The sequence below is a fragment of the Rhinopithecus roxellana genome, chromosome 11 (genome assembly GCF_007565055.1).
Source record: "Rhinopithecus roxellana isolate Shanxi Qingling chromosome 11, ASM756505v1, whole genome shotgun sequence".
In the NCBI taxonomy this organism is placed as follows: Eukaryota; Metazoa; Chordata; class Mammalia; order Primates; family Cercopithecidae; genus Rhinopithecus; species Rhinopithecus roxellana.
The window spans coordinates 2,094,654-2,120,533 of record NC_044559.1 but is presented as its reverse complement, the minus strand read 5'-3'; the positions used below and the strand labels follow the sequence as shown (position 1 = coordinate 2,120,533).

General features: G+C 41.3%; 1 protein-coding gene across 5 annotated transcripts; it reads right to left on the bottom strand.

Annotated features, from left to right (window-relative positions):
• Window positions 1-1,152: 1,152 nt before the first annotated feature.
• NCOA4 (nuclear receptor coactivator 4) lies at window positions 1,153-25,546 on the bottom strand. 5 transcript variants are annotated; one of them, XM_010370348.2, is made up of 10 exons: window positions 25,359-25,546; window positions 11,762-11,916; window positions 10,398-10,538; window positions 10,126-10,214; window positions 9,718-9,826; window positions 8,822-8,911; window positions 8,162-8,305; window positions 6,692-7,675; window positions 5,879-6,019; window positions 1,153-2,656 (listed from the first exon to the last, which is right to left on the bottom strand). In XM_010370348.2, exons 2-10 carry the CDS (start codon window positions 11,900-11,902, stop codon window positions 2,651-2,653), a joined length of 1,845 nt encoding a protein of 614 aa, XP_010368650.1. In that variant the 5' UTR covers window positions 11,903-11,916; window positions 25,359-25,546; the 3' UTR covers window positions 1,153-2,650. The 5 variants fall into 5 exon arrangements, with proteins under 5 accessions (XP_010368650.1, XP_010368651.1, XP_010368652.1 ...); XM_010370349.2 differs by lacking the exon at window positions 25,359-25,546 and adding an exon at window positions 18,246-18,397; XM_010370350.2 differs by lacking the exon at window positions 25,359-25,546 and adding an exon at window positions 14,538-14,726.
• Between the last annotated feature and the right edge of the window lie 334 nt (window positions 25,547-25,880).

Genomic DNA, 25,880 nt, shown 5'->3' with positions numbered 1-25,880 from the left:
CCTGAGGTCAGGAGTTTGAAGATCAGCCTGGCCAGCATGGCGAAACCTTGTCTCTACTAATAAAATACAATAATCAGCCGGGTGTGGTGGGCGTGCGCCTGTAACCCCAGCTACTCGGGAGGTTGAGGCTGGAGAATCGCCTGAACCCAGGAGGCGGAGGTTGCAGTGAGCCCAGATGATGCCACTGCACTCCAGCGCAGGCAACAGAGTGAAACTCCATTTCAAAAAAAGAAATGAGCTACTGGTGGCATTCACCAAAATAGAGCTGATGCTAAACTACCTCAAGGTATTTCAGGTTAACCATTAGACTAGCATACTAGAACAGTCTTTCCAACGATCCTGCTTCATTCCATACATATTAACTCCTCACTAGGAATAAATCAGAGCTAGGTTTGTTTTTTTTTTTTTTTCGAGACGGGGTCTCACTCTGTTGCCCAGGCTGGAGTGCAGTGGTGCGATCTCAGCTCACTGCAACCTCCGCCTCCTGGGTTCAAGTAATTCTCCTGCCTCAGCCTCCCAAGTAGCTGGGATTACAGGCACTTGTACCATGCCCGGCTAATTTTTGTATTTTCATTAGAGGCGGGGTTTCACCATGTTTGTCAGGGTGGTCTCAAACTCCTGACCTCAGGTGATCCACCCGCCTTGGCCTCCCAGAGTGCTAGGATTACAGGCATGAGCCACCGTGCCTGACCAAGAGGTAGATGTTTTTCTAGGAAGCCTTGGGAAAACTAAAGGACATGAGGCCAAGCTGTTTAATTTCTGAGTTTGTTTTCTCATCCACAGTATGAAGTTAATCATGTATAACTGCACTACAGGTTATACACATAAATATTACTGTATTAAATACCTGGTGGCTATATGATTGGAGAAAGTAAACTAGGGCCTTTTTGGATGCATCTAGTAAGAGGAAACCAGTAGAAAGGCACTGAGTCTTAGCTGAAGTCCCGTAGGTTTTTTTTTAATAGATGTGAATAGTTTTCATAAAAGACTGAAAATGGAGGTTAATATACCTATTGTTTTCTAATTTTTCATAAAATACACTGGTTATTTTTATGCTCAAGCTGTTTCTCAGCTGGATTCCTAACCAAAAGTTATCACATTATATAACACCACACTTTGTGACAAATAGTTTTACAAATAACACGCAACAACTATGGCTGTTACGCTTTTAATGGAGGCAGATACAAAATTCATCAATGCAAAAGAATGTTTCACATACTCATTAACATAGTGATTAATGTAAATTACATTTTGACTTGTAAAATACAGTGTGTTTGGCCTCAAAAAAGAAACTACAGAGCTGCAACTCAAGATAACTGGAAAGGCTCCTTACATTGTTTTTGCCCACCACCTTTATTATAATACTCCTAAATGAGATCTGGAGAGGGAATTAAAAAAGAATACAAAGTCTTTTCAGCTGTGGTTCAAAGAACTCTAGTGAAGCTGTATGGCAATGACATTGTGGGACCATGAAGTTTCCCCAGAAGTATTTCCAATAAGAGGCAGTTAAGAAGCTTAATAGTTTCAAAGTATGGAAAGCAGCAAAGATATCTTAGAGAAAACATAAACCCACTTCTCTCCTACAGAGACATTTTAAAGCATGGACGTAACTTTAAGGAGACTGAGAAAACATCAGTAGTTTTCACAAAGCTTCAACCCCAAGGCACAAGTGTTGAAAATGGCCTGTTCACTAAAACGTCACTTTTGGAGGTACAGGTATGCTGTGCTTGCAGTGAGAGGACGACTTTATCCCTAGTTAAAAGCACCAGGTGTCAAGCTCAGCTTCCATTTACACAGGATGCACCAATAATCCCTATGATAGTGAATGTTTCAAGTACTATACTACATTTCCAACATATCTTTTGCCTATTTGCTTAAGTCGGTACTGGGGTTCTTTTAAGCCCCGTAGGTCTGTAGAATATTTTAAAAGGCTAGAACTACCTCAAAAATAGTCTTGAAATATTACTGAGTCCTTCTAAAAGAGCTCACTGGATATTTTAATAACATTCACAGAAAGACAAAATTTGCAGTAGCTGAGTTTCTTTTAAGAATAATGTAGAACATGGGCTAAAATGTCAAAAATTGCCAAGATTATTAATACATATTTTGGTAATCACTACTGACCAGGTTAATTTTTTGTGCAAAATACACTATATATTAATAGAACAGAAAATCATTATTTCAGACCACTAACAGGAGAAAACCCACAGCAAAAGAAGCATCTGTAGGGCAATTAAACGTTAGGGAAGTTTACTAGCTTCAGAATACATCAATACACTTCGATTACGGAAATAATTCATTTTTAAACAAGAGTGTTTTAATGTACTTTTAGTAATGACCCAATCTAAGGAGCCTTGGAGGTTTGTGAAAAAGACGTATCCACAAAGATGCTGCTTTTCTAGTGGGGTAAATTAATACTTCTGTAAGAAGGAAGGAACTGAATCGCCTCAGCATGAATAAACAGCATTTTTCTTTTAAACAGTAACTCATAATCTGATGACTCACTTTGCTTTACTAGTTCAAAATTAGGCAGGAGAAGAACTAAGCTAACTGGTCAGACCCAAAAACACAAAGATTTGGCAAGCCGCAGTCATTCAGCTCATGATGTGTGATAATCGGCAGAAAGGCTGCTCAACTCTTGTCCATTCCTTCACATCTGTAAAGAAATGCCCACGGATAAGTTACTTCACTGAAGAATAAAAGCAAATTTTCCCTGCCTTAAAGCTCTGACTCATTTCCCAATATAGGTATACCTTGTTATATTGTATTTTTTACAAATTGAGGGTTTGTGTCATCAACTGTGCCCATTAAAGATGGTAAACTTTTCATCGATAAATGTATGTCCTGAATGCCCACCAAACAGCCTTTCCGCATTTCTCTGCCCTCTCCTCAGGCCTCCCTGGTTCCCTGAGACAGACAAGATTGAAATTAGGCCAATTATTAACCCTACAATTGCATCTAAGTGTTCAACTAAAAGGAAGAGTCCCCATCTCTCACTCTATTTAAATCAAAAGCCAGAAATGATTAAACTTAGCGAGAAAGTCATGTTGAAGGCCAAGAGAGGTTGAAAGCTGGGCAGGCCTTTTGGACCAGCCAAGCTGTGATCACGCACAAAATCAAAGTGTTTTTTTGTTGTGTTTTAGCTTCTCATTCTCTGGCTAAAAAGTTCTTGAAAAAAACGAAGTGCTACTCCAGTGAACAGATGAATGATTTAAAAAGCAAACAGCCTTATTTCTGATATGGAGAAAGTTTCAGTGGTCTTGATAGATCAAACTAGCCACAACATTCCCTTAGGCCAAAGCCTAACCCCAGAGTAAGGCCCTAATTCTCTTCAATTTTATGAAGGCTGAGAGAGGTGAGGAACCAGAAGTCATGTTTGAAGCTAGCAGTGGTTGGTTCATGAGGTTTAAGGAAAGAAGCCATCTCCATAGCAAAAATGCAGCGTGAAATGGCATGTTAACCAGAATAGCCAAGATCATAGATGAAGGTAGCTACACTCAATATTTTCAGTGTAGACAAAAACAACTTCCTATTGCAAGAAGTAGTCATCTAGAACTCATAGCTAGAGAGGTAAGTCAATGCCTGGCTTCAAAGGACAGACTGACTCTCTTGTTAGGGACTAAGACAGTCAGTGACTTTGTTTTTTTTTTTCTTTTGAAGACAGGGTCTCACTCTCTCAACCAGGCAAGACTGCAGCAGAGCTATCATAGCACATTGCAGTCTTGACCTCCCAGATGCAAGATTCTCTCACCTCAGCCTCCTGAGTAGCTGGGACTATAGGCATGCTCCACCATACCCAGCTAATTTGTTAATTTTTGTACAGACAGGGTCACTGTATGTTGCCCAGGCTGGTCTTGAACTCCTGGGCTCAAGCAGTCTTCCTACCTCCGCCTCCCAAAGTGCTGGAATTGCAGGCCTGAGCCACTGCACTGGCCACTGGTGGCTAAGTTGAAGCCAGTGCTCAATTACTATTCCAAAAATCCTAGGGCCCTTAAGAATTACGCTAAATCTGGCCAGGTGCGGTGGCTCACGCCTGTAATCCCAGCACTTTGGGAGGCCGAGGCAGGTAGATCACGAGGTCAGGAGATCGAGACCATCCTGGCTAACACGTTGAAACCCCATCTCTACTAAAAAAAATACAAAAAAATTAGTAGTCCCAGCTGGACTGGATTTGAACCTGGAAAGGATTCACCATTCTGGATGCCACTAAGACCATTCATGATTCATGAAAGGAAGTCAAAACATCAACATTAACAGGAGTTTGGAGGCTGAGGCAAGAGAATGGTGTGAACCTGGGAGGCGGAGCTTGCAGTGAGCCAAGATGGAGCCACTGCACTCCAGCCTGGGCGACAGAGACTCTGTCTCAAAAATAATAATAATAATAATAATAATAATAATAATAATAATGCTAAATCTACTCTGCCTGTGCTCCAGAAATGGAACAAAGCTTGGATGACAGTGCACCTGTTCACAGCATGGTTTACTGAATCTTTTAAGCCCTCTGTTGAGAACTACTGCTCAGAAAAAACATTCCTTTCAAAATACTAAGCCCATTGACAGTGCACCTGGACACCCAAAAGCTCTGATGGAGATGCAGAAGGAGATTAATGTTTTCATGTTTGCTAATAAAACATCCATTCTGCAGCCTATGGATCAAAGAGTAATTTCAACTTTCAAGAATTATTTAAGAAATACATTTTTTAAGGCCCTAGCTGCATAGGTTCCTCTGACAGATCTGGGCAAAGTAGTAAACTGAAAACCTGGAAAGGATTCACCATTCTGGATGCCACTAAGACCATTCATGATTCATGAGAGGAAGTCAAAACATCAATATTAACAGGAGTTTGGAAGAAACAGATTCCCACCCTCATGGATGGCTTGGAGGAATTCAAGACTTCAGTGGAGGAAGTAACTGCAGGTGTGGTGGAAACAACAAGAGAAGTAGAATTAGAAGTGGAGCCTGAATGTGTGACCGAATTGCTGCCATCTCATGATCAAACTTAAACAGATGAGCAGCTGCTGCTTATGGATGAGCAAAGAAAGTAATGTCTTGAGATAGAATCTACTCCTGGAGAAGATGCTGTGTATTGCTGAAGTGACAACAAAGGATTTAGAATATTACATAAACTTAGTTGATAAAGAGCAACATGATTTGACTCCAATTTTGAAAGTTCTACTGTGGACAAAATGCTATCACACAGCATCACATGTTACAGAGAAGTATTTCATGAAAGGAAAAGTCAAATGATGCAGGAAACTTCATTATCTTATTTAAAGAAATTGACACAGCCATCCCAACCTTCAAGCAGCTACCATCCTAATCAGTCAGCAGCAATCAACATCAAAGCAAGACTCCAACAGCAAAAAGATTGTGTGAATGGCTCAGATGACCTTCAGCACTTTGTAGTAATAAAATACTTTTTAATTGAGGTATATACATTGTTTTCTTCTTAAGACATAATGTTATTACAGACGTAACAAACTACAGTGTATTATATACAACTTTTATATGCAATGGGAAACCAAAGTATTTGTGTAGCTCACTTTATTGGGATATTTGCTTTATTGCAGTGGCCTGGAACCAAACCCACCTTCGAGGTAGGTCTATAAGCTATTAGAATCCACACGGGATTTGAAAATTTCCAACGGTTACATCTTGAAAGTTCCCACTGAAGTATGCCTAGTTAGTTCATAAAGCAAATTCAATAAAAACACATGAACTTTTTATGAGCTCCCCCGTCCCACCCTCACTTGCCTAATATACATACTATTAAAAGATATATGGTTCAATGAGCCAAGTATGACTTCATATGTAAGACAAAACATTTATTTTATAAATAGCTATAAGCTAATTTTCACGTTGGTAGCATGTACCCACCTGTAGAGGAGTTCGATATAACCACTTCTCTTTATCAACTTTAAGTTGCATACAGGCAAAGAGATCACAAACTGCAGGGAAGCTGTAATAGTCTGGGGGGAAGTTATGTTCTTCCTCTAAAGGTGAATTAAGTAATACTTCCTGCAATAAAAGAAAAAGAGTAGGTTGCTTCATGAAAACTAGGAGGCATGAGACCAACTTATCTTTCAAATAGGGTCTACAGAGAATAATTTAAATGTTGGCCATTCTCTCTAACAACCAAAAACAAAGGTGACAATTGTTATTTCTACCCCAAATATTTTCCATAAATAGCAATAAAACAGGCTAGATTCTTTTCTTTCCTGAAGGATGGGGCTTAGGCCTGGAAAATGCACAAAAAATTCATAAATCCTCCATTCCAAATTTAGTATTTAACATATTTAAGGATCTGGCCAGTTTGGAAGGTTTGGGATTATGAAATATAAAACTCTAGGCCGGGTGTGGTGGATGACGCCTGTAATCCCAACAGTTTAAGAGGCCGAGACGGGCAGATCGCTTGAGCTCAGGAGTTCAGGAGACCAACCCCGGGCCAAAACCCCATCTCTACCAAAAATACAAAAAATTAGCCAGGCATGGTGGTGCATGCCTATGGTCCCAGCTACACAGGAGGCTGTAGTGCGGGCAGGGGGATGCTGGAGCCTGGGAAGGGGAGGTTGCAATGAGCTGAGACTGCACCACTGCACTCCAGCCTGGGTGACAGAGACCCCCACCATCTCAAAATAAATGAATAAATAAATAAAACTCAAACAGTGCTATTTTGATGTTTATGCTCACCTGGGCCTTCTTTCGAAGCAGCCACTTGTCTTCTCCAGAGGGTAACTGGCTGAGGTTGCCCATCTTCTTTCCTGGCAGGACCCAGTCAGCTGTGTTAAAGGAACACCAGGAAGTGTTCATGGGGCTTTTAAACTTTTGTTTGCCATCTCTGTCTTCAGTACTAGGCACTTCCTTGGGACTTCCTTCTTTGTATGGGGTCCTGATAAGCCACTCCGACAAGGGGCTGTTCTTTATGACTTGGAAGGAATCAGCAATTCTAGAAGGAATTGCCTTTGGTGCTTTAGTTTGTTCTATTACTTCTTTTCTAGAAGGACAGAGCCACATATTCAGGGAATCTTTATGCTTCTCAGACTCAGGTTTGGGTTCCACAGGCATCCCATTTTTATCCTTTCCTTCTTTCTTCAGAAGCCATTTATACAGAGCCTCCTTCTCACAATTCTCATCACACACACACTCTGCAAAGCTTGTGCAGGGCTCATTGGCTCTGCACACTTCTTCTACCTTACACGGGTCCTGATGGTTCTGGACAAGCCAATCCTCTGTAACCATGCTGGGGGTGGACAACTGTTTCTTGGTCTCCAAGTGGTCATTCAGGCACTTCAGATTGCCCAGGTTTTCAATCTCCACACCTTTGGGCTGGTTTCCCTGACAGTTGGTACAGGAGTCAGTCTTGACAAGCCAATCATTCACATTATAGGACTGGAACAAGAGCTTAAACTTCTCACTGGTTTCACGACTTTCATTCTCAGGCTTCCGCAGCTTATGGGATTCCTGGGGAGTCACTAGCCAATCTGATAGGTCCATCTCATCTTGATCAGGAAGCTCTTGATCTCCAACCTTTTCCATTTCAGTGGAGAAAGAACTAGTAGTGGAATGGCTGTTACACTTTTGATAACTTGGTTTTTCACTCTTGAGGAGCCAGTTTTCTAAGCCCTTTAGGTTTCCCCAGACATTACTGAAGAAATTGCAGGCTCTGGGAGAAGTCTACACAAAAAGTACACAGTATTAGTTTGACAGAATAATTATGACTGCTTGGGAGATTCTGTCTGCACTTTCTTTTTTTTTTTTTTGAAACGAACTCTTGCTCTGTCACCCAGGCTGGAGTGCAGTGGCGCAATCTCAGCTCACTGCAAGTTCTGCCTCCCAGGTTCACGCCATTCTCCTGAAGTAGCTGGGACTACAGGTGCCCAACACCACGCCCGGGCTAGTTCATCAAATTCTTGAGCCCCTACTGCATACCAGATGCTAAAGTGGTTTTTGTTCTGTTTTTTTATTTTTTTGAGACAGAATTTCACTCCATCACCCAGGCTGGAGTGCAGTGGGGCAATTTTGGCTCACTGCAGCCTGCACCTCCCAGGTTCAAGCAATTCTGCAACCAAAAACTTAACAATGACAGATGCTACTGCTGATTAGTAACTAACCCCACCTACTGCTGCGTCTACTGTAGAAACAATAAAAGCAGCAACAGACCTGACTGTTCTCCAAGGTCTGCTTTTGGGTGAGCCAGACCTGGGGGTCGGTGCTAGGTATGTAAGGAGCCTGATGACCACTGGCAGGTTTGCTTCCAAGGAGCCATTCGCTGAGAGGGACAGCTACAATACTGGATGCTGACTTCTGTTAATCATTTAACAAGGAATGTCAAATGCAGTAGAAAGTTCACCAGAAAAGGAGAAGAGCCACTCTCTAATCTTGGCTTGCCACTGACCCTGGGCAAGTCATGTGCCTTCCCAGAGCCTCAATTTTCACAATTATAAAACAAGAGACATAGTTGATCTCTAGGGCTCTTCTCAACTAAAACATCTAGAATCCTTTATTCACACTGCCATTCCTTTAGAAATAAATCATCTCTACAAATTATAAACAGGATCCCTCACAGAGAACCAGTATCAGTAAGACAGCTAATGATAATTTCCTGTGAACTGATTGATAATTACTTTGTCTGTTAGCCCCAACAAGATATCTAAATTTCTATTTGGCATTAGATCTCAAGGGAAGCATTCAATTTCATAAACTAACTCATTGCCACTGGTGCCTTTTTACAAACAGTAGTATTTTTTAATGCTATATAAAACGCAAAGGAAATATAAGCCAAGTAATGACTCAATTACCAAAAACAAAATGGTATTTTACCTGCTCTGGCATTGGGATATAGCCTCTCTTCTCCAGGAAGGGCCCAATATTTGATGAACTAGCATGAGCCATCAAGTGCTCAGGAATTTGCTATGAAATGAGATAATTTAATCATGTTATTTATGCTATGCTGCCAAAAAAGTGAAATTATAATTCCAAATTTCAAAAATGTTAAAGCATTACCATTTCATTAGAAATATTGTTAACACTAAATTCCATGACTTACAAAGTAGTTATCAAATTTGAGAATACTCTACCACATAACTATTATATAAAAAATCTTCACCAGAATTGGTTGTATTACCACTTTTAACAAGACCCAAATGTTTGGTTCTTTATTAAAAACTATTCAAGCCATAAATTTTACAAAAAAAAAATGTATCAGAAGTATTTGGAGAGATACATGAGGTATTGCAAAAGAGTATCACTGAGTCTGTACTACATTCCAAGAACTACCAACCTAGGCAACTTAAGCAGAACATGAATTTTTTTTTTTTTAGGCAGAATCTCACTCTGTCGCCCAGGTTAGAATGCAGTGGCATGATCTCAGCTCACTGCAACCTCCACCTCCCGGGTTCAAGCGATTCTCCTGCCTCAGCCTTCCAAATAGCTGGGATTACAGGCACCCAGTTAATTTTTTTGTATTTTTAATAGAGACAGGTTTTCACCATGTTGGCCAGGCTGGTCTTGAACTTCTGACCTCAAGTGATCCGCCCTCCTCGGCCTCCCAAAGTGCTAGGATTACAGGCATGAGCCACCACGCCCAGCTGAGAACATGAAATTTTTGAAACTAATCAAATTCTCAGGAAAGTCACTACTCATAGTAATTTTTTTTAAGACCAGCTGTGATGCCACAGATATGAGAAGTGCCCAATGAAGCATATGCGATTACTCACAATGGTTTTGAGAGACCCAAATGTGGTGATGGTCTGGCGCAGAGCAGCTGTGTCAGCTTCAAAGAGCAGGACAGTTGAATCTTCAGGCTTAAGGGTCAAACTGTCCAGTCTGGGGAAAAAAAACAAATTGGCTATTTTTAAGGAATATCTGTTTCATCAACTTCACCCAAAACAAAAGTCAAATTGTGAGTAATTTTAAATGATTACACTTCTCTAAGAAACTCAACCAAAGGTAGACGGCTTATTCATGTATCAGCAAGTATAATATTAAATACATAAAGCAGAATGATCTTATCCTAGCAACATGTAAGTTAAATACAACACATGCAATGAGTTACAAAATTGACTTTCTTTTAGTATACCAAAGTTAAAGAGTCAAAAGTTAAAATAAGCAAAAAGGGTTATTACCTCTCCAGGCACACAGAGACTTGATTGGCTAGATCTTTGTTTTGGGTACACTCCAGTTGATGAGTAAGACAATTGAATTGGCCCAATAACTAAAAGAAAAATGAAACCATCTAGCCACAGTGATACCAAAAGCACCAGATATACTCAAATTACCAAACAGAACTTGAGATTAAACTTTTATCTGATCTATATTAACACTGCATTACAAGGAAGATACTCTCTGGCAACCAGAAGCCATGCTCAAACCAATTTTAGCCATGCAGTCACCTTACCCAGTAGAGCTGCTGAGCCTGCTGTTGAAGTGTCTCCTCTTTAAGCTGATAAATAAGGTCCACCTGTTCATACAGCCACACCTCACGGCTTCTAAGACATTCCAGGTGACGGCTTATGCAACTGTGAATCTGAGCTTTGACCTAAGAAATACATACATGTTAGCTTCCTAGTGTTATAATCCCAAAGAACGATGTTTCCCGCAGAATAGTGAGGTTCTTAAACTTTTTTGGGGCGGGGGAGGGCTTGGGGGGGATCACAAATCCTTTTTAATATCCAACGACATCTATGAAGTATCTCCCCAGAAAAAATGCGTATTTTCAAGATTTTGCCTATAATTTCACGGTTTAGTGTTCCAAAGCCCACCCAAGGACCCACTAAAGCCCTATGGACCCCAATTTAAGAATCCCAGCCATAAAGGCATACCTAAACTCTAAAATCCTCCTGCAATACCCATCCTTCTAAGAGGATTAGGTTTAATTTGGGTGTCCTAATCAAGAGAAAATACAAGAATGTACCAGGAAATGCTGATCCCCCTCAGTTTTCCACATAATTTAAAAACCTATGGTTTTACAAGTTTATCAGCAGAATAAAGACAGAGTATTACTTAATAGCTAGCCCACAGAATGAGCAGTCCATTTACAGCAGAACAATTTAGTAAAGAGATGTGCCACCATATGTCAATAGCTAGAAGACCATTAGGGTAGACAATTTAAATAAAATTATAAACTAATGTTTCTGGAAGCATAAACAGTGATTCAAACAGGGCTAAATATAAAAATCCCAAGGGAAAAAGTCAAAACAGTCCATAAATTATCCATGACAATACACATAAGAAACTATATTTTAAAACACATTTTTTTTTTTCTGTTTAATAAAGTTGTGTTTCAAAGTCACAACACACACAACAACAAAATACTACTGGAACAACAGATTTCACTCTGGCTTGCCCTAACAGATAGTCATTTACAGAACAATGCCATTAACCAGTTAAAAGATGACGGGAGGATGCTCAAGTGCATCCTTCATGCAATCAAGAGGACGCAGCTGAGAGGATACTGCTCACTCATTTCGTATTTTACTGGTTACAGTGCCTGAGGAATCACACAGAGGAGTAATCAAAAATGCATGCTGAATAAAATTTTCTAGAATGGCACAGGGTCTTCCTGACTCTTCTAGCACCTGCCTTATTTCCCCTTGGGATGAAAGGCACCAGTGTATCAGGCAACTGACTTGGGACCAAGTAGACCACGCAAGGCATGGGGTGAAATTTTTTGCTGGCACAGAGAAACCAAGTCCTTGGCCATGCTCTAACCAGCCCTATGCCAAGAGTCCAGACAAGAGAAGAGAAAAGCACATGTCACACCTCTCGCAAGTTATCTTTAATTTGCTGTTCAGCCCGGAGAACTCCACCAATAGCAAGCTCCAAGTCCCTCCGTGCATCACTACACCTCAAAAGGGGTTCTCTATTACTGGAGCTGCCACTCTGGTCTTGGAAGGTATTCATTCTCCTCACTGCTCCTTTAAAAGAAAAAAATATATATAAATAGCACCATAATTACAACCAAAAACCACCTTTCAATCATCCCTCAAATGATCATTCCAGCCAACTCCCATTACTAACTACTTAGATTACTTTCTAACACTGGAGTTAGCACATAAGATACTCTTAATAAATATTGTCTCCTCCCTTCCCTCTACCACTGTTCCTGCCATAAAACTCTATAATCTACTTTAGTAACACTTTACATGTGAATAGCTATTTCTGGAAAAATACACTAATTGTCCTGAATCAACAGAGCATACAGTGTCCTGAAAAGTTAAAAGCCAATATTAGAATATAATTTTCTATTTATAACACACATATAGTCATATGAGGTATGTGTTCCACTTTGTAGATTTAGAGATGAAGACTAAAAGGTACAGAAGGATCTTTGATTACTTTGAAAATAAGCTGCAAACAATCAAGTTTAGAATACTGTTTAGAAGATAGAATTTTTATTTTCCCCTTTTAAGGTAGAACTTTTTTTTTTATTTAGGAAGAACTTAAGAATGACTTCACAGCTAGGAAGCTCTCAAAAATATAACACAGGGCCGGGCACGGTGGCTCACACCTGTAATTCTAGTACTTTGGGAGGCCAAGGTGGGTGGATCACTTGATCCCACAAGTTCTGGACCAGCCAGGGCAAAATAGCAAGACCTCATCTCTACAAAATACAAAAATTAGCCACATGGGGTGGTGTGCACCTATAGTCCCAGCTACTTGGCAGGCTGAGGTGGGAAGATCACCTGAGCCCAGGAGGTCGCAGCTACAGTGAGCCATGATCACACCACTGCACTCCAGCCTGGGTAAGAGGGTGAAACTCTGTCTCAAAACAACAAAAAAGAATATAACAGATATAGAGATACATGTTTTTTATATAGAGAATATATGTAATATATAATATATAAAACAATGTGCATTATATATAACAGATTATATGTGACAAAATGATTTCATATGATTCTCATATAAAGGAGAAACAGAAATTCGTAAATACAGAGTTTTCTAAAAAGCTCAGGTTTAGGAGCGATAGGAAACAGAAACGGGAAGAACAGCATTAATGATACAATGAGACTGCAACACAAGAATGTCAGTAAAGCCATGAAGTAAAACTTGACAAAAGCTACTGGAAGAACAATGACATGATTTTTAAACACTGAGAAAATGACAGCAGTGATTACTAGAGCTCAGAATAGGTTCACTAAGCCCTGTGATACCAGTTATTTCCTTTTGGATTGTTTTACTAAACCAGCAAGTAAAGGTAATGCTGTAGACACCAAGGGATGACAGAAGACTTGTGGCAAGACTATATATCACTGTGGACAAAGTGAATATCAGCTAAAGAGAAGCACAATTAAACTGAATAAGAAGATTATTTTTTACAAAATACTCAAAGGATGACAGACTAAGGCCAGTGTGTAAAGTTTTTAGAGGCACATCCCTGTTTTTTCTAATTACTTGTATGAAAACATAGAAGACAAACATTAAAGCTGGAGGTAACATGGGGCTGTGACAGAAGCAGATCCCAAAACAATCTCTACACAGCTGTTCAATCTTACAAAACAAAATGTAAGTTTTTCACTTTAATCAAGGAGGGCAAGGAAAAGAATAGTTTCCACCCTTTTTAAAGGGTGGAAATCTTTAACTGAAAGTAAATTCTCTATGAATTCGCAGTGTGCTGGGTCTGTGGGAAAAAATAACTTACATACTATTTGACTACATTTACCAAAAGTATAGTGTTTGTCACAGGATTAACATGTTCCATGTTTATTAGACTAAATTCAAAACTTATTTCTGAGTAACACGCTTTAGAAGAGGACACTCAGAAAAGGGAAAGAGGCCTCAAAACCATGAAAAACTTCTCCAGGAAGGAAGGCTGTTTAGCTTAGATAAGAGACGTCTCCAGGAGGACATGATTACCATTCTCAAGTACGTGGAGACCTGTCAACTAGAAGAATTAAATTTGTTTGGAACAGACACAAGGGGGTAAAAAGGGTTAATAGGAGGCATGTTAGGCAATATATCAAATAACTTCCTAACTGTCCTGAAAGCAATGACTTTCTCGGAGAAGCCAGCTTTGGGGTGAAAAGTGGCCTACCCAGGGCAGTCTTCCAAGTGGCAGACTGCCCATTTGAGACAAAGGAACTTTGCCAGGCCTTGACTGCATCTTTAAGACTAAGTTTAGGGCCAGAGGCCTAGCTGAAAGCTGGATAGAGACAAAAGTGGTGAGTTCCTCCCTCAGAAATAATGTATTCTGAGAGAAGTAGGAAGAGTAGCAAAACAAAATTTCTGTCCACTATCTCAGCAAAACACTCTGTATTCAGGAACTAGAGTTTCTACAAGAAACTGAACAATGCAGGAAATTTTTAAACTTCCCCTTGCTGATTTTGTTTCATCAGTCTCTTTTTCTACAATCATCTCTTAAAAAGAAAGGGTTGCCTTAATTGGATTTCACAGAAATCCCTGTGGAAATTTTTCCAACCCTGGACACACCAACAGTGGTTACCTTGCATCCTCCTTTTGCATGCCATAAGCTGCCTGTGTTAGGCAGAAGCGTTAGTGTGCACTTGGAACTCAATGCAGGGACTATGAAAAATACCTGCATCACACGGGTGAAATGCTGACTCCGATTTGGAGAGCTGGAGTGTGACGGGCTGCTTCACTTTGCACTTAGGTCAGTCATGCAAGACATGTTTAGCAGTCTTTCAAATGTGTTACCCAGCCTTCTTCACCTGTGCCAAATTTCCCACTCTTAGATCCTCACCATTTGTGTGGAATGCCACAATGCCTAGCACAGTGTAAAATTTGATCAGTAAAATTGTTGCTTCACAATGTCAAAATTCCAGAATTCCGGAACATACAGGAGACAAACTCAAACACATACAGTGCTGACTGTACTACTAGATTCCTAAAGCAAGTACTCTCAATTCAATCACAAGTATTAATATTACACAATAAGAGTAGAATATAGCAAGAGTTCACACACTGGACTTTCCCCTTATCAGCTATAGACAGAATGTAGGATGAGATTTAAAAGTTACAAAACTGATTTTTCCACACACAGTTATCACATTTTTTCAAATTAAAAGGAGTGTTATCCTTCAAAAGTCATCTTGAGAACTCATTTGTCAGCCACGAAGTAAACTTGTTTCATTTCTTTATGGTAAGTCCCAGGATGCTTGCCCCTTTGTTGCCTTTGGCTCTCTCTGTCCCTCCTCCTCCCTGTGGCGCAGTTAGAGCACTGTCAGCTTTCAGAGCCCAGATACCAAGAAAGGAGCTGTGCAAACGCTTGCCCTTTTGCACTGTGATGAAGAGGAAACCTTCAGAGCTGAAATGAAGAGCCCCAACCATGGATGAATTCAAATCACAATGAGTTGAAGCCTAAGCCAGCTGTACGAAATGTTATATCCAAAGAGACTGGTATGAGGTAACTAGCTCGCATGGCCATTTTCAACAGTTATTCACCATTTGTTTCAGGTTCAAGAGCCAGAGTGGCAAGCATGACCATCAAGAGATCACTCTGGAGTCTGACAAACAAACTTTCTGTCCACTATCTCAGCAAAACACTCTGTATTCAGGAACTAGAGTTTCTACAAGAAACTGAACAATTCAGGAAATTTTTAAACATAACCTCTCTGGGCCTCAATTTCCTCAGGAAAATGGGAGACAAGGATGGCAGCTACAGAGGGGCTGCAGTAAGGTTAAAGTGAGACATTATTTGTATACCAGCACTTAGCCTAGCGCCTGCATACCATAAGCCCTCCACATTACAGTGGTTATTGTTATCAGGTTTAGCTGACAGGCTGTGAATAGGATCTGACAGAATCCTTTAGCCATTTATCAGGGCTATGACCTTGCACCATTTGCCCTTGTGGAACCTAACTTCCTAATTCATACGTGAGGAATACGGACTCACAGACTTAGGGGGAAGGAGATGGTGATTACTTAATAAATATTAGATTTCCATCGAGTCCTTCACTATACAGCATAGCAAAAGGCAATATTTTATTTACTCCAAAAACTCAATAGTCTAAATCCTCTAATACATACCAAGTATGGATACTTTTGACTGTTTTCTTACCTGTAAGAAGATTGGACCAAATCAGCTCTGATCCTAATATTCAAATCAAAAAAAGATTACTAAAAATGTCTTTTTATCTTCACCATTATAATCCAAAATATTGCCTTACCATCTTCAAAACAGGACTGCCTTAAATGTTCATGTTTCAGACAACATTAAAAGTTTAAGTGCTTTCTAAAACTTCCCTGCCTCTAGGATCCCTGTCCTAAATTTGGGGGTGGAGGAAGTAAAGGAGGAGGAGAGAAACATACATACCCTTCTAACGAATAACAAAACCTGGAGTTTCCTCAATGAGGAATTCCTTAAACTATATATGCCATGCTTACACAATGCTTTGCACAAATCTATTTGTAAAGTCTGAAGATCATGGGACCAGAATTGAGCAACTCAACTAACCACAAATGAAGCTAAGTCATTACTGTATGGCTTAACCATAAAATTTCCAAAGAGCTATAACTCTTGTGACCCACACAAACTACAATTTAAAGCTGAAAAATAGCTCCTCACAAGCCTCTTTAAAAAAATAAAAAATAAAGCTGAAAAAATCTTGGCCATCTCTTTAATATAACACTCTTATTCTATAGATGAAGCCACAAAAAGCCCAGATAGTTTAAATGACCCATCTGAAGGGCCACAGCCAGACAGGGTAAGATTTGGGTTCAGAACACAGTTCCCAAGGTCTAGTTCTGGGTTCTCTCTCCCAGATGAACTTGTTCTTCCTTTAGTGTATTATCACCCATAAAGTATTTTTATTTGCCAACACTAGAGATTAAAATTAACATAACTTCCATTAAGATTTTCGGTCAATTTTCATAGTCCTCAGTAAATTATAACCACAATTGTTCAGAATCTTCTGCCTTGGATAACACAAACAAAAATAAACAGTACTGGTCGGGTGTTCACACCTGTCATCCCAACACTTTGGGAGGCTGAGGTGGGCGAATCACCTGAGGTCGGGAGTTCGAGACCAGCCTGAATAAACAAGGAGAAAGCCCAGTCTCTACTAAAAATACAAAATTAGCCGGACATGGTGGTGCATGCCTGTAATTCCAGCTAATCAGGAGGCTGAGACAGGAGAATCACTTGAACCAGGGAGGCAGAGGTTGCGGTGGGCCGAAGTCGCAGCCATTGCACTCCAGCCTGGGCAACAGGAGCGAAACTCTGTCTCAAAAAAAAAAAAAAACAAATAAATCAACAGTACTCTTGTATGTCATGATAAGCTCAGAAAAACCAAAATACTGCCAAATACCAATGCAAATGGTTTTGATTCAACGTCTGTATCACAGCCACTCCAGGCTTCATTTGTCTGTAAGAATGAAAGCTCAGACTAGATCATCTCTAACCTCACCTTCCGGCTCTCACATTCTCTACCCCCTTGCCACCTGCCCCTCTCCCTCCAAAGACCTCTACTTTTTACTTATTTGCCTGGCATCCTAGTCATTGCTAAAAGGCCAAGCGCAGCATCTATCCACAGGATACCTATGTGTTCTATGAATACCACACTCGAAATACTAACTGAACAATTTGGTTCTTTGATGAGACAACCTGCATTAGACCATCTGTAAAGCTTTTAGTTTAAAAAAATTATAAATTAAAAAATAATTTGCAATTTTACCTTGGGACTTTTTTCACTTCACACGTTCTTTCTTCCCTCTTTTTTAAAAAGGTTGTTTTTTATACAACTCATTAACTCAAGGATTATATACATGTTACCCTAGCCCCAGCCCACTTTAAATTCCTTATCAAGACAAGCAGTTTCTGAAATCCAGAACCTGGTTCTCTGTAATCTTTTTAAAACCACACAAACAAACGTTAATATCGCAACAGATTTAAAATAAGGTAATAATAAATTCACTATTGAACATTTTAAGATTTAACACTTCAGAGTTTACTAGGCTCAGATTGTCCACCTTTACACAAGTAAACCAGAGCAATAAATAACAGCACATCAATTTTCTAAAGTAGTAACTGAAAACCGACCGCAAGGCGTTTCTAATTCGAAAGCAACATTGACTCATGCGGCTTTGTAGATTTCCCAAAAGCCCTTTCCAAACGGCCTCAGGGGCCACTCACCCTCACCCTCGCCCTCGCCCTAGCCCCGGTCGCCGTTTTGCACGCATGCGCGCAGTCAGCCGCCGGGTCCTGGCTCCCGCCCGGCGCCAGCCCTGCAAGGCTACCGGCGGCCTCAAGGGCTCCCGCTTACAGCCCCTGGGCTGCCAGACATACCTCACAGGCCAGGTCACCGACGCGCCAGCTGCCCGGCAAACGACACGCTGCTTTACCGCTGACCCGAGTGCGGAAGGTCCCCGAGCCCGGGCCGCGCCCCGCCAGCGCGTCACACAGCGGCCACCAGCGAACTGGAGCGCTCAAGCCGGGGCCGGGGAGGAGCAGAAAACTCCGCCCACTGTTGCCCTGCTCCCCACCAGTCCCCGCTGGCGCACGCGGTCCCCGCGCAGCTCCCTCGCCGCTGGGCCTCTCCGCTAGACGCCTGCTGCCCCCGCCCGGCTTGTCAGGGTAAGGCCAGCTAGAGGGACCTAGGATGGCACCTGGGGCTCCTCTCCAGCCTCTCCTTTCCCCGACTTGCTCCACCCCATAATGGGCCCAACTCAATGAGAATTACATGAACCATAACGAATTATATGAACTAAAATGTTTAGGACAGTGCCTGGCATATAGCACTACCTACCTGTGACTATCATGCTTATGGTACTTCTAGCTTTCCCTTTTCTCCGAGATAATCCTCATAGCCTGCATAGGCAATCAGGCCAAAAGATGAAATCTAGACAACGTTGTAACTCTATTACTTTTTAGTCGATTTTTTGAATGTAAAATATTTGCTCTTTTCTATGAATATAAAGCTATTTTTGTTAATAGAGTAAAGCAAAATCGCATGAGAAACACCAAAGGGGAACACTAAAGAACCATTACCCTAAATTAAGTATCCCTTAGATTTCAGATGAACAGAGTGGAAATGCCTGCTTTGTCTGTGATGCATACAATTTCTGGGACCCCAATCCAGGCATTCATTATCAAAAATAAGAAAATTTCTCCCTAATTCCAAATGCCTTCATTGGATAATACATTTCATAAAGACACAAAAAAACTAGACATACTTCTGAATGACTAAAGTTAAAATTTTATGGTCCTTTGTACTAATTTACATCAATGGCAACAAAGAAGGAATTCTTAAGTCTATTAAAATATAACTGATGTCAGGAACTTTCATCTACCTCTGAAAAACGGCTGGTCACAATGTAAATACAAAGAAACTTTGTTGGCCATCACCTACTTAACCGATGGTCTCTGTTCCCTCTCTAAAGGATCCTGACCAATGCCCCAGCACAGTAAAGTCTTCAGCTACTGTATATTTTCACTGAGTTTCACAGCTATATTCATTTGTGTTTCTCCTCAAGCCAGCTGTAGCCGTTACTATGATGATGTGATTTATTGAATGTTACATAAACATAAAAAGACTAAGGAGAAAGAAAATCATAAAAATCTAAAATTCTGCACTCAGACCACTTTACACATAGATTTTACTCCCTTATGCTTCAGTATTTGACCTTGTGTCTTTATAAAATGTTTAGGTTCTAAAGGGGAAAAATGCATAATGTATTTTACCTCTCTTCTGCTTCAAGAATTTCTATGCTGTCTCAAAACAACCACCATCCATCCCAAGTAGATCATCTCATCTAAAGCAGCATAGCTCTCCTATGGCTCCCCATTTGCCTACAGGATAAAGCCCAAATTTCTTTTAAAAGCAATAAGGCTCTGAGTTAGGGTTCTCCAGAGAGATGGACCATTATATAGACAGACATAGATATAGACATAAAGATACATACAGACATAGATATGAGAGGGGATTTATTAGAGGATCTGGCTCATGTGATTAGGAGGCTGAGACGTCCCATGACAGGCTGTCTGCAAGCTGGAGACCCTGGGATGCCAGTACCATGGCTCAGTCCAAGTGCAAAGGCCGCAGAACCAGGAAAGCAGATGGTGTAAATCTCAGTCTGAAGCCAAAGGCCTGAGAACCCAAGGGACCACTGACACAAGTCCTGAAGCCCAAAGCCTGGGGAGCCTGGAGTTCTATTGTCCAAAGACAGGACAGGAGGAATGTATCCCAGCTCCAGCAGACAGATCTGCCTTTTCATTGTTTTTGTTTTCTCTGGCCCCAGCAGATTGGATGGTGCCCACACACACTGAGGTGGATTTCCCCCCACCTAATCCACTCTGATTCATACCCTAATATCCTCTGGAAACAGATACACCTCAAAATAACATTTCACCAGGTTTCTAGTTTCCTTAATCCAGTCAAGTTGACACCTAAAATTAACCATCACAGCTCTCTATTTCCTAGCCTCACTGTGGCTCTCCTGCTGTCTCCCAGAACAGCTCCCACACCCTAATCTACTGGACAGCTGTTCTATGCATAGGATAGTTTGGTTTATCTTGGCAGCTTGGCTATGCCAGCTCTCTCTGCCAGCAATGCCAGTCTCTCCTCTTCTCCCTACCTGTCTGCTTTTCAAGTCACCATCACTAACTACAAAGTCTTTCCTGACACAGCACCTCATTCCTCAATAGTTTTGGCCAGTAGACTTGGCTGCTCCCTCCTGCATGACCACTGTAATCTGTATGGGTTTCCGGCAGGACGCCTGTAACACGTTACCCTATTGTTACATGCCTGCCTCCTTAGCCTGAGGGCTCCATGAGAGAAGAAACCATGTCTTATTTATTTAATAGCTTTGTACATCCTAATACTGAGCAGACAGCCTGGTAGCGGTACCTTGGCATTACCAACCGTTCACATTCTATGTGTGCCACTGAATCGACATAAAGAGAAGAATGTACCTGGCATTGTACAATGCTTTGCCCTAAATTCAACAGAGGCCTAAGACATTTTGGACAAACGGATGAATATATGATAAATTAATGTTTAGGTTCAGACTTGCCACAGTAAGTATGGTATAGTTCTGCTTTAAACATAGATAATCAACTTGATGTCCCACTAAGGCCTGTATTAACGCAGGAAGGTTTTTTCAGAGAAAGAAAATGTTTCTAGCACAACTATTACTTTTGGGATTTTTTCAAACAAGACAAGGCTGGCAAGGGTGTTGCCACTGAAAGTATGATCCCAGAATAAGTGCTGAGATAGTATCTTTCCTGCTAAGCTCAGCTTCATGGATTCACACAAACAGCAGCAAGACTGTGGTTTAAAGGGGACACATTTACTGTATTTTACAGCCAACTCTGGATTTTTTCTTCAGAGTTGGCAGTACCACAGAAATTCTAACTGAATTTCAAGTTGAATATTGGAGGGACGATATTCAACTTGAAACTTCTTGCCATAATATAGTGAAGGATAGGAAAACATGTTACTTACCTATTATCACAGTAATAATGCCATTTTATCCTGATTTTATATGGCAAACATTTTGTGGTTCTCCCTATAGAAGCCAACAAGTGATAAAATATTAGTATTTTCCCTCCTCTAAAGCCTGGAGGACTAGCAATAATGCCAAAATAAAGCTCAAAACACACCTGAGATTATCTTCTTTTGAAAGCTGTAATTGTCTCAGTATTAAGCCTTCTCACCCATGACCAAACTGACAACAAAACCTTTTAACTTATTTTGTGAGCTACTCACTACTTCACTGAACCAAACTGCCATATTTGTAGAGCGCTTAGGTAATGCTGCATAAGAGGCATATTAAGCCCCAAAGGTGTCCCCAAACACACTGCTAACCCCAAAGAAGAACATCTTGATTAATTAAGTCAAGCAAAATTAGGGATGACAACTTGGGATAAGAATGACTAAGAGTGTACAGTCATTCATATCAGAAGTTAAGCACTGCAATGTTATGATTTAACAATCAAAGAAGATAAGCTAAGAAGGACAATATGGCAGCTCCTCTAACTGACATACATGGAGATAGTATAATGCCTACTAGCTAGAGCAACAGTGGTCAACTGGACCCCCATTCCAGCCTAGACCGCCATATCGTTCATGTGCATTCTATGTTGAAGCAATGTGTCCAGACATAATTACATGAAAACAAAGTCAAAATGAAAACCTTGGATGAAAATTTTAAAAGGACTAAAAAATAGCAAGTAGCAAGAAGAGTAATAAAAAATGTCACGGCCTTCTTTTTTTTTTTTTTTTTTTGAGACAGAGTCTCGCTCTGTCGCCCAGGCTGAAGTGCAGTGGCCGGATCTCAGCTCACTGCAAGCTCCGCCTCCCGGGTTTAGGCCATTCTCCTGCCTCAGCCTCCCAAGTAGCTGGGACTACAGGCACCCGCCACCTCACCCGGCTGGTTTTTTTTTTGTATTTTTTTAGTAGAGATGGGGTTTCACCGTATTAGCCAGGATGGTATCGATTTCCTGACCTTGTGATCCGCCCTTCTCGGCCTCCCAAAGTGCTGGGATTACAGGCTTGAGCCACCGCGCCCGGCCTAATGTCATGGCCTTCTACAGTTCTTCCATGAAACTGAACTTACCCCAATGCATACATATTGGTTGGGTGGTCTGTTATAGACACCTTAGGCTTGCCTTTGCAACCTAACCAGTATGTGAACAGAGGCAGTGAATTCACTGCTGATTTCAGTAATGCTTGAGAAAGTGCTCTCTGAACCAGCAGCACATTCCACTGTATATCCTGAAGAGTGACAAATCTTCATTTTCTGAGGCTAGGTATACTTTGTGGAAAGATCTGATGACTAGTATATGTAAAGCACTTAAAATAGTGCCTGATGCACATAAGAGCTATGTAAGTATTAGCTATTTTTATTACTTTTTGTCAAAGAACAGGATATAACAAAGAAAGACATAAAGTTCATCAATTTCATTACCATCATCTCTCTCCAGGACTCCTGCAGAAACCTCATGACTGCTACCTACTCTTCCCCTCTACCGCTACTCTTCTCCTCCTGCTGCTCCTTTAGCATAACAAGGATGCTTCTGCCTCAGGGCCCTTGCACTTTCCTCCAAGTATCAAGCCCAGGCCTTAACTTCCTTCAGGTGTCTGCTCAGAGGTCATCTTCTCAGTGAGGCCATTCCTCACCATCTTTTATTTTTAAAAGTCTTGCCTCCACTCCCCCTTAATATGCTTTATCACTCTCCATAGTACTAACCACAATCTGGCACGTAGCAACCATTTATTTTCTGATCTCCCTTCAGAAAACATACTAGAAGGTAAGTTCCACATGGTGGGGACTTTGTCTTTTTGTTCACTGTTGTATAGTAGGTGCTCAATAATTAATTACTGAGTAAATGAATTCAGTAAGTATTTACATCTAGTCTACTATGTGCCATGCCTTTTTTTTAAACTCATTATCTGTTAGCACTCACAAACCGTTAAAGTGGCTATTATCATCACCATTAATTAAAAAAAAAAAAAAAAAAAAACAGACTTGACAAGGTTAAATATATTACCTACAGTCATAAACTTCCAAGTAGAAGAGCCAAGATTTAATCCCAGATCTGAGTCCAAAGTCCCTAACCATACCGGGTATGTTGAAGGAATCATTAAGTATTAAGGTATTATGTATTCATCCAACAACTATTTATGGAGTACCTAAACTGCCACTACTGTGATAGTCCCTGAGTTCTCAATGGTGAACCTGCCACCTAGAGGAGAACTCATGTCACAGATTCGCCAACAAAGCAGAAAATACTAATTCTTTGAAATAAGAGACAGAGTTCAAAGTCCATCAGCAGCAGCAATGACTGACTCTGAATGCTAACACTATATGAGGGAAAGTATTATAAAACACTAACTTAGGGACTCTCAAACCGGGGGAGGGATATGTGTCAGGATATCCTATGGAGTTTTATGAACCCCCTACACGGGCTCCTGAGATTCTGGCACAGCTATGCTGATTTAATAAAAACAGGGGTCAGGGGTATCATGTAGTTCTAAAATATCTTCTCCCCCTTTGAGAAGGACGTCTTCCTTTCCTTCAATAGCTCAACGTGTTTTTTCTATTTCCGAAATGCCTGTTTGCACAAAGGTAATAATGTGATTGTAGAGATTTATTTAGAAAAAAGTATCACAAAACTTTCAAAGAGTAGGATTTTCCTCAGAGACCCAAGGACAAAGGCTCCCTGGAAGGGAGGGAAGGAGAAAGTGAAAGGAATGTTATTGTGCTGGACTTTACATATATTATCTCATTTACTTATCTGAACAAAACTGCAAGCTAGCAAATCTTCAAATGAGAAAACCAAGTAAATTGCCTAAGCCACAGGGCAGCAAATGAATCTCCCTCCATTGCATCATTAGGGTAAGTCTTTCTCAAACGGTCTCATGTACTTTAAAGTTTGGAAATGTCACACTAGGACCTCGGTACAGAAATGAGCCAACTATGACTTCCTGTGCCATCCTCATTCCAATAACTAACTCAACAGTCTCTGTAAACTTAGTTCCAAATTACCAAGTGCGTGGTGGAAAGCTAAGTCCATCCAAAAGGCAGTTACTATGGCGATCCCGACCCTGATTAGATAGACACAAAAAGGCACAGTTAAAAGGAAAAAAGCTCTGCCCGTGGGGTCAGATAAATTCTAGTACACTGACTTCTGTCATTCTACTTCTGCCACTCTTGATGGCATCATTCCATATTAAATCCCGTGCCATGTAAGCTTATGATTATTGTTGTTCCCAACACAAGAATTTAGTTAGGAGTGTGTCCATTTTTTTCATTGCTATCCTCAACATCCTGAACATAACAGGCACCAAATAAATGATTGTTGGTGGATGAACCACTGAATGAGCAAGCCTCACTCTTCTCATCTGTAAAACAGAGATAATCAAGCTACTTTTCGGGATTATTGGGAGAACTAAATGTAACGGTATGTGTTTAGCACACAGAGGGCCAAAAAAAAACCCCAGTATCTTACTTGTATTTCCACCTGACAAGCTAGAAACGGATTGTGTTCTGGGCTCGTTCGGCAAAACAGACCTTGCCACGCCCCAGATCCAGGCAAGAGGCAAGAGAAATAGGAAACTTGGAGCTGTCACACCTAAAGCCAGGGGAAGGCCGGCGGGGAGCAGGAGGTTTCCGGGCCGGACATGAGGAGGGTCGGGGAGGAAAAGACAGGCCCGGGGCCCGGCGTGTAGCGGGAAGGGGAGAAGGCAGGCCCGGGCCCGGCATGTGGAAGGAAGGGGAGAAGGCAGGCCGGGACCGGCGGGCAGGCAGGAAGAGGTGCCTGGGCCTGGCGTGTGGAAGGAAGAGAAGGAGAAGGCAGGCCGGGCCCGGTGTCGATCAGGTCGGGAAGGGGACGGACAAGCCCAGGCCCAGGGGGCCAGCGGTCATCCAGCCTCCACCCGGCCCACGGCGTTCTTACCAGGTCCGAGTGCCTCTCTGGGCGATCCGAGGAGACCTTGGGTGGACTGAGACACGGCCCCACACTAACCTAGGGCCCAAAGGCAGAGTTCTCGCGACAACACAATCTTCCTCGCACGCCTCTTGCCAGACGTCTGAAAGTCTCGCGAGATCTCCCCTCGGGTCAGCAGAAGCCCTTGACTGCCCTCTAGAAGGCGCAGAGCGCAGGCGCACACTTTCTCCCAGCCCTTGAACAACGTCCCTTAGGCCCTCGTGAATAAATCGAAATTAAATGAAGCAAATTTTTTTTAAGGCAAGTTTTGTGCCGAGGACCATTCTAAGTGATTCAAATGCCCTCACAAGGTAGATATTATTTAACTTGAACGTTCAGATGCAAAAATGAATATCATAAGACACAAAAGGCCATATGTTGTATGATTCCACCTTTGCCACATTTGTTTTTCTAAAGTAAATAGGCCGGGCGCGGTGGCTCATGCCTGTAATCCCAGCACGTTGGGAACCGGAGGCGGGCGAATCACGAGGT